Source organism: Scyliorhinus torazame, chromosome 2, assembly GCF_047496885.1.
Source record: "Scyliorhinus torazame isolate Kashiwa2021f chromosome 2, sScyTor2.1, whole genome shotgun sequence".
NCBI classification, from domain to species: Eukaryota; Metazoa; Chordata; class Chondrichthyes; order Carcharhiniformes; family Scyliorhinidae; genus Scyliorhinus; species Scyliorhinus torazame.
The window spans coordinates 362,655,447-362,671,192 of NC_092708.1; the positions used below are offsets into that span (position 1 = coordinate 362,655,447).

Sequence of the window (15,746 nt, forward strand, 5' to 3'; positions counted from 1 at the left end):
TGTCAGATGACCGTACCCAAATTATATTTCCCTTGGTGATGATGTTCTGTGAGAAATCATTCAAAGCAGATGAGACTATCCTTGCACCATTGTCACACCAACTAGGAAAGCTCTGTCATGGTCTCTCAGGTAAATTTTGTAAGTTATTTTTTGGTTTCTTAACTCCGTTGTAACAGTACTTTTAAAACTTATAAAGCTAAATGGAGAGTTTTTGTATTCTCTTGCTTTCTTTCAGCCTGTCTGCCTTTGAATGTCGATGTTAATTTTTAATGACTTGCTTCATTGTTTCCTATTGTCCTTGTTCACCAATTTTCCAACAGCAAAGGAACTATTGCACATTTACAAGTATTATACATTGCTGTGCAACAACCTCAGGAATGATACATTGGCCTTGGAAGGAGTCCACAGGGATTTAAATACTTTTATGAAAACTGTTGTCTTAATCTAACCCTCTGAGCCCTGATATTAGCCAGGTGAATTTGCACTGTGCTCCCTCCAAGGTCAATATATCCTTCGTAAAGGTGTGTGTGGTGCTCAAGTATTTGTGTACCCCGATGTACTGGCTCAGCTTGGTCTCTTTTTACAGACCAAAATTCATTTGTGAACTAGACATTTAGCACATCTTGGGAAATTATTGTTGGAATGTCAGTTGGTCTTTCCTTGAATTTGTTTGTATTTGAACCATCCAAACTATTGTTTTGTTCCTTTTGGTTTAAAAAAACTCTTCTGCTGACAGTTTTGCACCTACTGCTGGTGGTTATGTAATCCCAGTGCCCATCACCAAGGCAAGTATTTGCTTATTATATCTGACCTAGTCCCAATACAGTTGAAGCATAACATTCTTCTTTTAGGGCGGCACAGTGGGTTAACCCTGCTGCCTCACAGCGCTGAGGTCCCAGGTTCGATCCCGGCTCTGGGTCACTGTCCGTGTAGAGTTTGCGCATTCTCCCCGTGTTTGCGTGTGTTTCACCCCCACAACCCAAAGATGTGCAGGCTAGGTGGATTGGCCACGCTAAAATGCTCCTTATTTGGAAAAAATGAATTGGGTACTCTAAATTTATTTATAAAAACATTCTTCTTTTTATAACCCAGCTCCCCTAATATTTAAGGTCAATATTCCAATTGCCTTTTTGATTTTTGCTTCTTGTAATTGTACATTACTTTTACAAGATTTGTATACTTGGACTGAAAAATCACCTTCTAACGCTTCGCACATTAATCTAAATTCTGCCAGGGTTTCCGAAGTCAATTTATGAGGACTTACCGCCTACACACAATTTGATTTGGGCCGCACGGTAGCACAATGGTTAGCACTGTTGCTTCACACCACAAGCGACCCAGGTTCGATTCCCGGCTTGGGTCACTGTCTGTGCGGAGTCTGCACTTTCTCCCAGCGTCTGCGTATGTTTCTACCGGGTGCTCCGGTTTCCACCCACAAGTCCCGAAAGACGTGCTGTTAGGTGAATTGCACATTCTAAATTCTCCCTCCATGTACCCGAACAGGCGATGAAATATGGCGACTAGGGGCTTTTCACAGTAACTTCATTGTAGTGTTAATTTAAACCGACTTGTGAGAATAAAGATTATTGTATTCCTTTGCATTTACAAGGGTTGCAGGGGAGAGGGGTTGAATCTCACTGAGATATTTAAAATGATTAAGGAATTCATTAGAGTAGATATAGAGAAAAGGTGGGTAATGGAGTTAAGGTGCAGATTAGCCGTGTTCTGACCGAATGGTGGAACAGTCTCAAATGAGCTGCTCCTGATCTCTTATTCCTGTAATTCTTCAAGTATTTAGTAATGCCATCCTTTGTTAGAGACACTAGTCCTTTGTCAAAGTCAGACTAACTAGTCTTTAATTTTCTGGCACAACTTGATATTTATTTATAAAGAGGTAAATACCATTTTTGAACTTCTACAGCGGGATTTTCAGGTCACTCCCCTCACAAGACCGGAAATTCCTGCCTGAGGTGAACAGATCTTTAAACGGTCCGACAAATTTTCTATCCCACCTGCGACGATTGTGGTGGAAGGTGGGACCTGAAAATTTACCCCCAGAACTTTAGCACACCTCTGGGAAATTACTGTTGTAATATTAATTGATCCTTCCTTGGCGCTTTTGGGGTTTAAATGGATGCTCCCATAGAATTTATTTTGGATGGGGCAGCACAGTGGCGCAGTGGGTTAGCCCTGCTCCCTCACGGCGCCAAGGTCCCAGGTTCAATCCCAGCTCTGGGTCACTGTGTGGAGTTTGCACATTCTCCCTGTGTTTGCGTGGGTTTCAACCCAAAGATGTGCAGGGTGTCATGATATGCAGACACACTCATAGTGATATACAGACAAGCAGCTAATGGACACAGAACAGGACATGACCAATAAGCAGACAGGACACTCGGGGGTGGGATCTGACTATAAAAGACACGAGGCACTCACACTCCGCCTCTTTCCACTGATTAACATCTAGAGAGTCAGTCAAAGGTGTTGTTACAATCTCACACCTCCACCACGTGGCTAAGAGCTAGTCTGGTTCAGTCAGACAGAGTAACCACACTTAAGTTAGTAGAGAGTCGAACTCACAGAGAACTGTGCTAACTGTGCTATTAGTTCAATAAACCTGATTGAACTAACTTCAAGGTCTGGAGTATCTTTGTGCAGCCAGTGTTAGACCAGTGTACCTAACACGACATGATACCAGGTGGCGACTACTTTAAGGCGGCTTACCTCAGTCCGTTCCGTGATGACCAGCGAATGTATCCCAGCACCATGGAGAAGATTCAGGCTCCTCACCAGCTCAGGACCTCCGGCAATCTCAGTGCCAACTGGCGGATATTCAAGCAAAAGTATCTGCAGTACATCGAAGCCTCAGACCTCGAGGGTGCGTCCGATGCAAGAAATATCGCGCTGCTCCTCAACAGCAGGTGATCAAGCCATCAAAATCTTCAAATCATTTAACTTCACCGAAGGCCAGGACAAGACAAAGTTTCAGACCATCCTGGACAAGTTCGATAGTCACTGTGAAGTGGACACCAATGAAATCTTCGAGCGCTACATATTCAAACAACGTCTTCAAGGTAAAGCTGAATCTTTCAATGCCTTCTTAACCAGCCTCTGCCTGCTAGCACTGTCCTGCAACTTTGGTGACATTGCTAACTCCATGATCAGAGACCAAATCGTGCTTGGAGTTCACTCTGATCCTCAGAGAGCAGCTTTTAAAAAATCAAGTATATGACCCTGCCAGTCGCGATTGAAACATGTACACTGCATGAGCATGCAAAAAATCGGTATTCCCAATATAAATCGGCTGAAAATGAGAAACTTGCCTCCCACAAGGCAGTGAGTGTGCAGGCCATCTCCCAGATGAAGCGCCTCAGCATTGAAGACAGCGGCCATCTCGCGCGCTTTTCCCGGAGCCCCACGCATGCGTGATGCGAACAGGATAACAAAGCGGCCGACACCCACACTGCGAGGTGCAGACGTCTGCCGACCGCACTGCGCACGTGCGACGACCTATACCGTGTCATGACGCCGACATCATGACATGCCCGAACTGTGGCAACGCCCACTTAAAGGGACACTGCCCTGCAAGAGGCAGGCGATGTTTCAACTGTGGGAAGCCTGAACACTATGCAGCGTTGTGCAGGTCTGCACCACCAGTCAGGCTTCAGTCCCACCCATCAAGGCGCTGTCGTCCCCACCACCTCCTCTCCGGCGGTCGACCAGGATCAGACGCAAGCCACTGAGACTGAACTTATGAACATTTGTTCTGTTTGCTATGTTCTCGCATTAGTCAGCTGTTTTCACATGTACATATGTTCACATCCACTGCATGTTTATATGTTAATATTGGCCTATTCTTGTAAATACGTTCACATATGTCATCCAAACATTAAAAAAAGGGAGATGTCATGATATGCAGACACACACATAATGATATACAGACAAGCAGCTAATGGACACACAGAACAGGACATGACCAATAAGCAGGCAGGACACTCGGGGGTGGGATCTGATTATAAAAGACACGAGGCACTCACATTCCACCTCTTTCCACTGATGAACATCTAGAGAGTCAGTCAAGGGTGTTGTTACAATCTCACACCTCCGCCACGTGGCTAAGAGCTAGCCTGGTTCAGTCAGACAGAGTAACCACACTTAAGTTAGCAGAAAGTCGAACCCACAGAGAACTGTGCTAACTGTGCCATTTGTTCAATAAACCTGATTGAACTAACTTCAATATCTGGAGTATCTTTCTGATCCAAGCTGCCTACAGTTGCAGCCAGTGTTAGACCAGTGTACCTAACACGACACAGGGTAGGTGGATTGAACACGTTAAATTGCCCCTTAATTGGAAAACAATTAATTGGGTACACTAAATTTAAAAAAAAGAAAATAATTTATTTTGGATTTAAACCACCAAGGTTGAATGATTTTTGTTTTGTTTTGTTTTCTTTTTTTTAATCCTCTGTTTTGTACAATCCCAGTGCCCATCACCTCTGTGAAAACCAGTTCTATATCTCCAGGACAAACTTGCCTTTTTAAACTTTGCCTTTCCTGTGCTGTGGCTATCCTCCTTAAAGCTTTTGTATTGACTCTCATTTTCTACTATACTCCCTATTAACCATGTTCAGTCTCCTCCTGAGACTTCTAGTCTCCTTTTTTGTAGCATTCCTTTTTTTGTATATATCTTAGGTATTTTGTTACCTCCCTGTAAATGTCTAGTATTTCTATTTTTAATTTCAGATTTGATCTATATTCACCTTTCATACATGGGGCCTCAGCACTCACACCATATGTTTTTTTCCTTATTAGCATGTGCTATTTTTCTTTAAGTGCGTATTTCTTTTCTGATGTCTGCATTGGTTAATTAATGCCCTTTTATTTATTTTTTTGATTTATAACCCCATTATAATTTATATTCTTAGATTAAGCTTTGAAACCTTTTTTTCTTTTATTGAACTTAATTATATTGTACACCTAAATCCCCGCCCCTCCCCCCCCATGTTCCCTACTTTTTAAGTCACTTAATTAGGCTACCAACTAATTTGCTTGATTTTGTTCCCATTGTTGGGCAGTCCATAATAAACTTAATTACCAATCAGTCTAATCTCAATCAAAACTGGTTCTATTTGGACCTCTTTTACAAAAAAAAAACTTTGCTATCCAGTGCCTTCACATTTGCAGGAGGATGATTCTCTGTCAGTGATGAAAAGCATTGTATTATTTTAGACCAAAGTTACTATGATGAGCCTTTTTCAATAATGCTTCATGCGAACAGATCAAAAGAATTTGAGCATTTAGGGAAGGAAATCACATGGACAGAAAATCAATATGTGAAGCATGGCAGAGGGCCTGAATCTGCCATGCATTGTGGTGAGGGGATTATCAGGAGTTAGGCTAGGTTGGCCAGAGTTTGTACTATCCTGTATGGAAGTGGAGAATGAATGCAATATGCTTGATGTCCAAGGTCATTGCTCTTGTACACTCTGTGACAGAGAGAAATGTGTGTGATAGAGACTGTAGGAACAGAAGTCGCAAAGAGATTGGGAAAGAAGACTAGATTGATTTAGTCATGCATAAGATGGTGTATGTTGAAGATTAGAGAGAAGCCATGGTCAGAATTTAACATCATTTAAGTGGGCTCACACTCACATCAAAATCATGTGAGACGGCGTTGCATGCAACACCTGACTGTGTTGTGCAACATTATGGTGGGCAGCACGCATGGGAGCTGGAAGGGCACCCGACAATAATGAAATGGACAATTAAACCCATTAACACCCTAATTGATTTGAAGTTGGTGCAGGGAGAGCCAGGTGGAAGAGGCCGCAGAAGACCGCACTATCCCGCTGCCAGAATGTGCAGCGATCCAGCTACTTCAACATGATCATAGAATCAATCATAGAATTTACAGTGCAGACGGAGGCCATTCTACACATTGAGTCTGCACTGGACCTTGGAGATCGCAACCTACGAAACCCCACCCTATCCCTGTAACCAGTAACCCCACCTAACTTTTCTTGGACACTAAGGGCGATTTAGTATGGCCAATCCACCTAACCTGCAGATCTTTGGACTGTGGGAGGAAACCGGAGCACCCGGAGGAAACCCACACAAACACGGGGGGAATGTGCAGACTCTGTCCAGACAGTGACCTAACCCGGGGATCTAACCTGGGACTCTGGAGCTGTGAAGCAACAGTGCTAACCACTGTGCTACCGCGCCGCCCACGTTGGAGGAGGCTCCGCTTCTCTAGGGACACCATAACATTAATATGCCAGATGATTGGGCCGGAGGTCGCCCCCAACTGTGTGATTGGGCACCCAATTCCAGTGGCGCTGAAGTTCACAATAGACCTCAATTTCTTTGCATCTGGATCTTTCCAGGGTACAGTGGAGGATCTGTGTGAGTGTTCCAATCAGCTTTACACAACTGCGTCAAGCTCATCACTGATACTCTGTTCAGATGGGTTCTCTCATTCATTACCGGATGGACAATGCCCAGCCAGGCTGAGTGAATCAGAGGCTTTGCAGGTGCTGCTGGCTTCCCTTGCATCCAGTGTTCCATAGACTGCACTCAAGTGGCCATCAAGGCGGCAACGGGTCAGCGTTTATGAATCGAAAGGGTTACCACTCCATGTAAATGCAGATAGTACATAGATACATAGAATTTACAGTGCAGAGGGAGCCATTCGGCCCATCGAGTCTGCATCCTCTCTTGGAAAGAGCACCCTACTCAAGTCCATCCCTCCACCCTATCCCCGTAACCCACTTAACCCTTTTTGGACACTAAGGGCAATTTATCATGGCCAATCCACCTAACCTGCACATCTTTGGACTGTGGGAGGAATCTGGAGCACCCGGAGGAAATCCATGCAGACACAGGGAGTCTCCGGTTTCCTCCCACATGTCCCGAAAGCTGTGCTGATAGGTGAACTGAACATTCTGAATTCTCCCTCTGTGTACCCGAACAGGCGCTAAAATGTGGCGACTAGGGGCTTTTCACAGTAACTTCATTGCAGTGTTAATGTAATTCTACTTGTGACAATAAGGATTACTATTAAAAAAAAAAGAATTCAGGATCATGAGTATATGCATTTAGGAGCGGAAACAAAATGAGCATGTGGAGATAGAAAATTGTTGAATGTCTGTTGGAGGGATATAGGGAGTGATAATCATGGGAAATTGTTGGCATGATAGAACATGTTATGGAGGAATCTAATGGTTAAATGTAGGATGGGTGGAGTATGACCAAGTTTGGAGATCCCATTAGCAATGTCTATCGTCAAATGTTAAGACGGGCTATTTTCAGTCATTACCTTTCTTCCATTTAGGGAATTTAACTGAAGAACAACATTCGTGGTTTTTGGATTTCTACAAGAAATTTAGTACATTAGGCCTACAACATGAAAACGGTCAAAGTGATCACACCACTCAATTCTATGCAGCAGATATGGATGCAAAATATGTGTCTGTCAGACAAAATTGTGCCTACAACTTGCCAGTAAGTACTGATCTTAAAATGCTGATGCTATTCTGTAGATTTATTTTGTGTTGCACCCATCAGTTTTGTCACAATGTACAGACAGTGTAATAACTCCAGTATTATAACTATTCTACATTTGTACATGGAGAATATAGATTCCTGTGCCAGTCTCCATGATGTGTTCCTGATTCTTTCTCTCTCACTGCTTCTGTCTTTCCCCTTTCCCATCTCTTAAGTTTCTGCCAGAATTTTGTCCTCATTCTTTGTCATCCTCTTCTGTGTCTCATTTTCTTTTTTTATGTTGATTTGAAGGTGCTGGCTAGCGTGGCAAAGTGGGGAAAGTTGCCACCAGTGTCTGGAGCCTGCATTTTGGGTGGAGTTTACGGGGATGATGTGCTCCTTAGCAGTGGTCCTTCCCATCTATTCCTTCTTGTTTCCTGCCTCCCCCTTAGGAAAAGGAAGGGTAAGCAAGAAAGGGGTGTGGGTGAAAGAATGGGAGAGGGAAAAGGGCAGTGAGGGAATGTGGGAAAGGAGAACTATTTTAGAAATATTAGAAATAACTTTTAATTGAACATTTATTTTTAACCTCTGTAAAATTATTATCTTCCTATTTCAAATTGTGCTTTTAATAAATACTGATGAGGGAGTCTAAATTATAACTATATTCAGCCAATTAGCTGTTGGAGCAGACAATAGGCTCCTTCATGATCAGGGTATGTAGCAGTTCTGATTCAGAATGGGCTGGCTTTTTCTCAATATCTTGCAGTGGGCAGACAATGTGACTGTGATCATGGCCTACCTAATTTAGTCAACAGGTGAGAGGGGTTCTTGAAGAAATGAGTGAACAGAGTTGGGGGCAGGAGGCCATAGTATGAATAACCTTTAAACCAAGCCACCTTGCCCAAACATATTAAACTTCAGCATAGATAGAGGATTGGCTGACTGGCAGAAGACAGAGAATGGGGATAAAGGGGTCTTCTTCAGGTAAGCAGCTGGTGACTAGTGGTGTACCTCAGCGGTCGGTGCTGGGAGCAGAACATTTCACAACATACATTAATGAGTTGGAAGAAGGAACGAAGGCACTAAAGCTAAGTTTGCAGATGATACAAAGTTATGTAGAGGGACAGGTAGTATTGAGAAAGCATGGGGGCTGCAGAATGACTTGGACAGGCTAGGAGAGTGGGCAAAGAAGTGGCAGATGGAATACACTGTGGAAAAGTGTGAGGTTCTGCACTTTGGAAGTAAGAATGGAGGCATAGACTGTTTTCTAAATGGAGAAATGTTTAGGATATCAGAAGCACAAAGGGACTTGGGAGTCCTTGTTCAAGATTCTCTTAAGGATAAAGTGCAGGTTCAGTCGGCAGTTAGGAAGGCAAATGCAATGTTAGCATTCAAGTCAGGAGGGCTATAATACAAGAGCAGCGATGTACTTCTGAGGCTGCATAAGGCTCTGGTCAGACCCCATTTGGAGTATTGTCAGCAGTTTTGGGCCCCGTATCTAAGAAAGGATATGCTGGCCTTGGAAAGGGTCCAGAGGAGGTTCACAAGAATGATCCCTGGAATAAAGAGCTTGTCTTATGAGGAACGGTTGAGGACTCTGGGTCTGTATTTGTCAGAGTTTAGAAGGATGAGGGGGGATCTTATTAAAATTTACAGGATACTGCAAGGCCTGGAAGGAGTGGACATGGAGAGGATATTTCCACTAGTAGGAAAAAGTAGAACTAGAGGGCACAACCTCAATAAAAGGACGATCTTTTCAAACAGAGATGAGGAGGAATATCTTCAGTGGGTGGTGAATCTGTGGAACTCTTTGCCGCAGAAGGCTGTGGAGGCCAAATCACTGAGTGTCTTTAAGACAGAGATAGATAGGTTCTTGATTAACAAGGGGATCAGGGGTTATGGGGAGAAGGCAGGAGAACGGGGATGAGAAAAATATCAGCCATGAATGAATGGCGGAGCAGACTCGATGGGCCGAGTGGCCTAATTCTGCTCCTATGTCTAATTATCAATTACTTAAATGTCTCCTTCACAATTAACTCCGTGGAAAAAAAATGAACAACTTAATGCTGGACAGCTAACTGGTGGATTGGATGTAGACATGCAAAATGGTCTCTTGTGCCAAAAAGCAGGGAGGATTGGCTATAATTTACATCATAGTTTACATTATAAATGAATTCATGCATTGGTAAAGTTGATGACAGATTTAGGGTTTTGTAGGAAGCACATACACACTGAGCTAAGAAATATAATAATTAAATATTAATATTCCATAACAATAAAGACAGAATATATGATTTCTAAATGAAGGCTGAATTACTTAAAGCATCCTGAGCATTCTTCTTGTCTGATTCATTACGATACTGCATTTGGTACAACGCTCCGTGTTCAACAACAACAACTTGCATTTACATAACATCTTTAAATGAAAAATGCGGCAAGCTCTTTCATAAAGCTGTAACTAGACAAAAGACGGGTCATGAGGAAGGGTGACAAAGCTTAGTCAAAGAGGTGGACAATAAAGAGCATCTTCAAGAAAACGAGGAAAGTGGATAGTGACAGCGGTCGGGATTCTGCAATACGGCGGCTAAGTGTTGACGCCGGCGTAAACACCGGAGTGATTTACGCCGGTGTCAATGGGCCTTCTGGCCCAGCGATTCCATGTCCCACAGGGGGCTAGCACGGCACCGATACGCGGCCCTGCACTGCCGGAGGCGGATCTGCGAATGAGCGCGGCGGCCACTTCCATGCTGGGCCCATGCAACATGGCGGAGCCACACAGCAGGACAGCGCGGAAGAAGGTAGTCCCCCCCGGGTCGCACGCACCCGCCGATCGGTGGTCCCCGATCGCGGACCTGGCCGTCGTGGAGCCCCCCCCCCGGAGTCTGATTTTCTCCCCCCCCCCCCCCCCCCCCCACCAGGACGGCCACCGTGGTCGCGGGTCCAAACTCCTGTCGGGTGGGACCATGTTGGAACTCGGCCGGTCGACCGCGGAGAATCGCCGCGGGACCGCGTCGGCCGCGTCATCTCCGATTCTTCGAGCCGGCGCCGGCTCGGAGAATCCCGGCCAGGGTTTTGGAGAGGGAATTCCATTGCGGCCCAAGTCTGCTGAATGTACGGCTGCCAATGGTTGGGCAAAAGAAGGGGGAAATGCACAAAAAATGAATAAAGGATTGGATGTGTGCTTGCAGGATGTTGTAGCCAGGGTGTGGATTGGGGCCTTAAGGGATTTAAATATAATTTAATGTGCAGGATTGTACAGGCTTCATTCCATCGTTTATATCTGAATTCCTGAATTTGTTACTAAATTTGATTTTGTTGTAAAATATTTCTGATTTTATTGCTTGTGCAATTACTAAATTATTTGATCCCAAATAAATGCATCACTTCGGGATACATTTGTTTTTGCTTGGCTTAATTTTGTGTTTTTTCGCACAGGCCATGATACTTTTTGTGGATCCTAAATGTTTCTACTCTGAACTTTATCCCACATTTTCAACCCTCTGTCACGATCCTGAAACTCTCGTCCGACGTACTGTTGCCACTGGCTTCCATGAAGTAAGTGTTTTCCAGTGATTCTTCATGGTTTTGCTTCGTAGTTCAGTATGTTTGGTACAGTTTAATATACATATCAAGTGATGTCAACAATAGTCCAGAAATCAAAATGAGGCATATTGCACATGTTGAAGTGGGAAGATTGTCACTGCTTCTGTATTTGCCCATGTGTCACTGTTGAGAAAGGATAGGATCAGTCTTAGCTAGCATAGTCTACCAACTTGTCAACAATGGCAATAGCATTTATAATAGCCCCTTGTGCACCTACACCAGGTGCCCATACCCAGTTTCTTCAGAAGTTGAAAAAACCAACAGTGAGGAATAAAGTTGTTTGAATGTTACTGTCTACTGTGAATTCTCCCCCACAATAATGTTTTCAGAATAAACTCAGCCAGGTGAGTGCCTTACCTCTTCAGTTCTGTGTTTTTGTTTTTGGTCAGTTTTAGTAATATGCTTCACTGCTCTACCTATTGTTATCCAAATGACTGCAACTCTTAATTTTCTCTGGATTTGCTACAAGTTGGCAAACCCCAACATATTGGCAAGTGATTTCCCAGTTTTTGTAGTGAATAATTTCAAACTCCTTTGTACTTGCTGCAAAACAACTTTTTCATGTTGGACAGATACAAACAATGTTTGCTTCACGTGAGCCTACAACGCACAATGCAACACTAATTACTTCCTCCTTTAATAGATGGGAGCAATTGTTCCGAAAATAAAGTAGTTACCTCTTGAAGCTTGCAAGGCCAGGGAGTAGTTCAGAATCAAAAGGGAAAATAAAACACTCGTTCTCAAAGCTAATGCTTTAGACATCGAAATGTTGTTGCTTAGAGACATAGAGCAGAGTACAGTGACTTGACACTGGAAATTTCAAGATAATTATAGCATATACCTGGCAAACCTGACTGACACAGAACTAGTAGAGTTATTGTGGATTGACTGCAGGGGCAAACAGTTCATTTGGAAACTCAAGGGACTTGGATGCTCTATAATAAGACCATAATATATAGGAGCAGAATTAGGCCATCGGCCCATCGAGTCTGCTCCACTATTTGATCACGGCTAATATGCTTCTCATCCCTCTTCTGCCTTCTTCACGTAACTCCTGATCCCCTTATTAATCAAGAACCTATCTATCTCTGTCCTGAAGACACTGTGACTTGGCCTCCACAATATTCTGTGGCAATGAGTTCCACAGAGTCGCCACCCTCTGGCTGAAGAAATTCCTCCTTATCTCAATTTTAAAGGATTGTCCCTTCAGTCTGAGGCTGTGACCTCGGGTTCTCGTCTCTTCGACTAGTGGAAACATCTTCTCCACGACTACTCTATCTAGACCTCTCAGCATTCTGTAAGTTTCAATGAGATCCCCCTCATCCTTCTAAACTCCATTGAGTATAGACCCAGAGTTCTGAACTAATAATAATAATAATCTTGTCACAAGTAAGCTTACATCAACACTGCAATGAAGTTACTGTGAAAATCCCCTTGTCACTACACTCCTCCTCCTGCTCAGGTACACTGAAGGAGAATTCAGATTATCCAATTCACCTAGCAAGTCTTTAAGACTATTGGGAGGAAACCGGAGCGCCCAGAGAAATCCCATGCAGACACGGGGAAAAACACCTGAACTGCCTACCTAATCCCATTTGCCAGCACTTGGCCCATAGCCTTGAATGTTATGACATATCAACTGCTCGTCCAGGTACTTTTTAAAGGTTTACCCTGTATCTTCAGATTATGAGTGCTAGTTCTGACACCCCTGCCATGGGGAACATCCTGTTAGAAATTTATAGGTTACTATGAGATACCCCTCATTTTTCTGAACTCCAGGGAATATAATCCTAACTGATTCAATCGCTTCTCATACATCAGTCCCGCCATCCCAGGAATCAGTCTGGTAACCTTTTGCTACTCTCCCCTAGCAAGAACATCTTTCCTCAGATAAGAAGATCAAAACTGCGCACACTATTACAGGTATGGTCTCAACATGGCCTTGTATCATTGCAGCAAGTCATCCTTGCTTCTGTACTCCAATCCTCTCGCTATGAAGGCCAACACACTATTTGCCGCCTTTACTACCTGCTGTATCTGTATGCTTTCTTTCAGAGACTGGTTGTACAAGGGCACCCAGGTCTCGCTGCACATTCCCCTCTCTCAATCTCCAGCCATTCTGATAATCTGCCTTTCTGTTTTTGCTACCAAAGTGGATGACCTCACATTTATCCACATTATATTGCATCTGCCATGCATTTGCCCACTCACTCAGCTTATCCAAATCATACTGAAGCATTTCTGCATCTTTTTCACAACTCATCCTCCCAACCAGCTTTTGTGTCATCTACAAATTTGAAGATTCTACAATTGGTTTCCTCATCTAAATCATTAATAAATGTTTTAAGTAGCTGGGGTCCTAGCATTGACCCCTGCAGTATTGCTTCTTGTCACTGCCTCCATTTGGAAAAAGGCCTGTTTATTCCTACTCTTTGTTTCCTGCCTGCCAACCAATTCTCTTTCCATCTCAATACACTGGCCCAATCCCTTGCACTTTAATTTTACATGCTGCAGCTGGACACACTTGCTAGCCCAGCTTCCCACACAGAGCAGGACAACCACACCACTCCTGCCATGACTTACCCCTTGTAAATTAAACCTTTTGGATGATAGTTAAAACCAAATAATATGAATTACTCAGGGCCCTTCTTCCCTGGTCCTTGTTACTGCAGAATATAGATAACCCTGACAAACTACAGACCACAAAATAAAGACTGTACAAACTATTAACAATAAAATTAATAAATACTTACTTGACCATACTCACCCAATCAACTGCTTCCATTAGCCCCGCGTCACTTTTGAATCTCGAGGTCACCTCAGGAGCTACAAGGCTAGCACTCCGCTCTCAGTCGTGCTCTTTCTTGGACTCTCTTACCTCTCAGCTTCACCCTCAGTCTCTCTCTCTTTCTCACGCTCTCTTTCTCGCGCTCTTCTATCTCCCGATTCCGCTATCCTTTCAGCAAATTGCCACGGCTTCTTTAACAGCAACTCCCAAACTCACAATCTCCTACTGCCTGGAAGGATGAAGGTGGCAGACGCAGAGAACTGCAAGTTCTCCAATTCATGCACCATCCTACCTTGAAAATTGTCGTCCTTCAACATAATCAGTCAAAAATCGTGGAACTCCCTTATCTAAGCACTGGGAATATCATTACCACAGGAACTGCAGCAGATCAAGAATGTGACTTCCGTCACCCTCTCGAGGGCAATTAAGGTGGACAATAAATGCTGACCTTGCCATTGACATCCACATTCTGGAAATGAATAAAAAGAAAGATGAAATTTGTGTAATGTGCTTTAATACATACCATACTCGAATAGTTTAAGGTAATTCCAGACAAACTTTCTTTATTTGTATGAAAGGGAAATTAAAATAATGAATATAGAAAGGTTGGGTAAAGTGAATGTCCCAAGCTATTTCTGTCACATTTAGGTATTATCCGGTCTACTTCTGATTGCCCTTTGGTCATCAGGTGATTTTTGTTTTAACAAACAATTTTATGGAGGTATTTTTTGGCATTGTAAACAGTTACAGATTACAGAAATATGCAAACATCAACAGAAAACCAACATTTCAACCAAACCATAATGCACATACCCGCTCCTCTCCCACCTACACTCCCCGCCTGTTTATCCCTTCTACTCTACCCTAAACTCTCTCTCTCCCTCTTCTCTCCCCCCCCCCCCCCCCCCCCCACCACATCCGCCCGCCCCGGCTGAAGCTCACTCTCCCGCGAAGAAGTCGATGAATGGTTGCCACCTTCAGGCGATCCCCAATACAGATCCCCTCAAGGTGAACTTGATTTTTTTTTTCCATACCCAGAAAACTTGACATGTCCGAAAGCCATAGTTCGGTCTTCGGGGGTTTTGAGTCCCTCCATGCCAGCAGTATTCGCCGCTGGGCTATCAGGGAAGCAAAGGCCAGAACATCGGCTCTTTCTCCCCCTGGACTCCCAGGTCCTCCGAAACCCCAAACATTGCCACCTCTGGACTCATCACTACCCTTGTTCTCAGCACCCGGGACATGACATCTGCAAATCCCTCCCAGTACCCCCTAAGCTTAGGACATGCCCAAAACATGTGGATGTGATTCGCTGGTCCTCCCGTGCATCTAGCGCACCTGTCCTCTACCCCAAAGAATTTGCTCATCCGAACCGCCATTATGTGAGCCCGGTGAACGACCTTAAACTGAATCAGGCCGAGCCTGGCACACGTTGCGGTTGAGTTTACCCTACTCAGGGCTTCCGCCCATACCCCAACCCCCTCCTCCCCGCCGAGTTCCTCCCATTTGAGTTTCAGCTCCTCCGTCTGGGACTCTTCCCCCTTCATGAGCACCTTGTAAATATCCGAGACTCTACCCTCTCCTCCTCCTCCTCCAGAGACTATTCTGTCCTGAATCCCTATTGGTGGGAGGCGTGGGAAGGATGGGAAGGTGGGAAGTCCCGCACCTGTAAGTACCTAAAGTCATTTCCTCGTTCCAGCCCAGCTTTCTCCTCCAAATTCCTCAAACTCGCAAAGTTCCCCTCAAGGAACATATCACCCACCCTCCTCTCCCCCACCCGCCGCCATGTTTGAAACCTCCATCCATATTCCCGGGGACGAATCGATGGTTATCACAAATTGGAGCCCAGACCGATGCCCCCACCTCCCCTGCATGC

At 44.2% G+C, this 15,746-nt stretch overlaps 1 protein-coding gene across 6 annotated transcripts in view; it reads left to right on the top strand.

Moving 5' to 3' along the window:
• The window catches only part of ppp4r4 (protein phosphatase 4, regulatory subunit 4), a 248,522-nt gene that overhangs the window by 134,429 nt on the left and 98,347 nt on the right, over positions 1–15,746 (top strand). For 4 of the 6 annotated variants that reach the window (XM_072492658.1, XM_072492647.1, XM_072492677.1 and 1 more), the window contains 3 exons: positions 7–138; positions 7,331–7,500; positions 10,918–11,037. In XM_072492658.1, the coding sequence (XP_072348759.1) occupies positions 7–138; positions 7,331–7,500; positions 10,918–11,037 (422 nt within the window). The remainder of the gene's footprint in view (positions 1–6; positions 139–7,330; positions 7,501–10,917; positions 11,038–15,746) is intronic. The other 2 variants (XM_072492668.1, XM_072492685.1) reach the window with 1 other exon arrangement.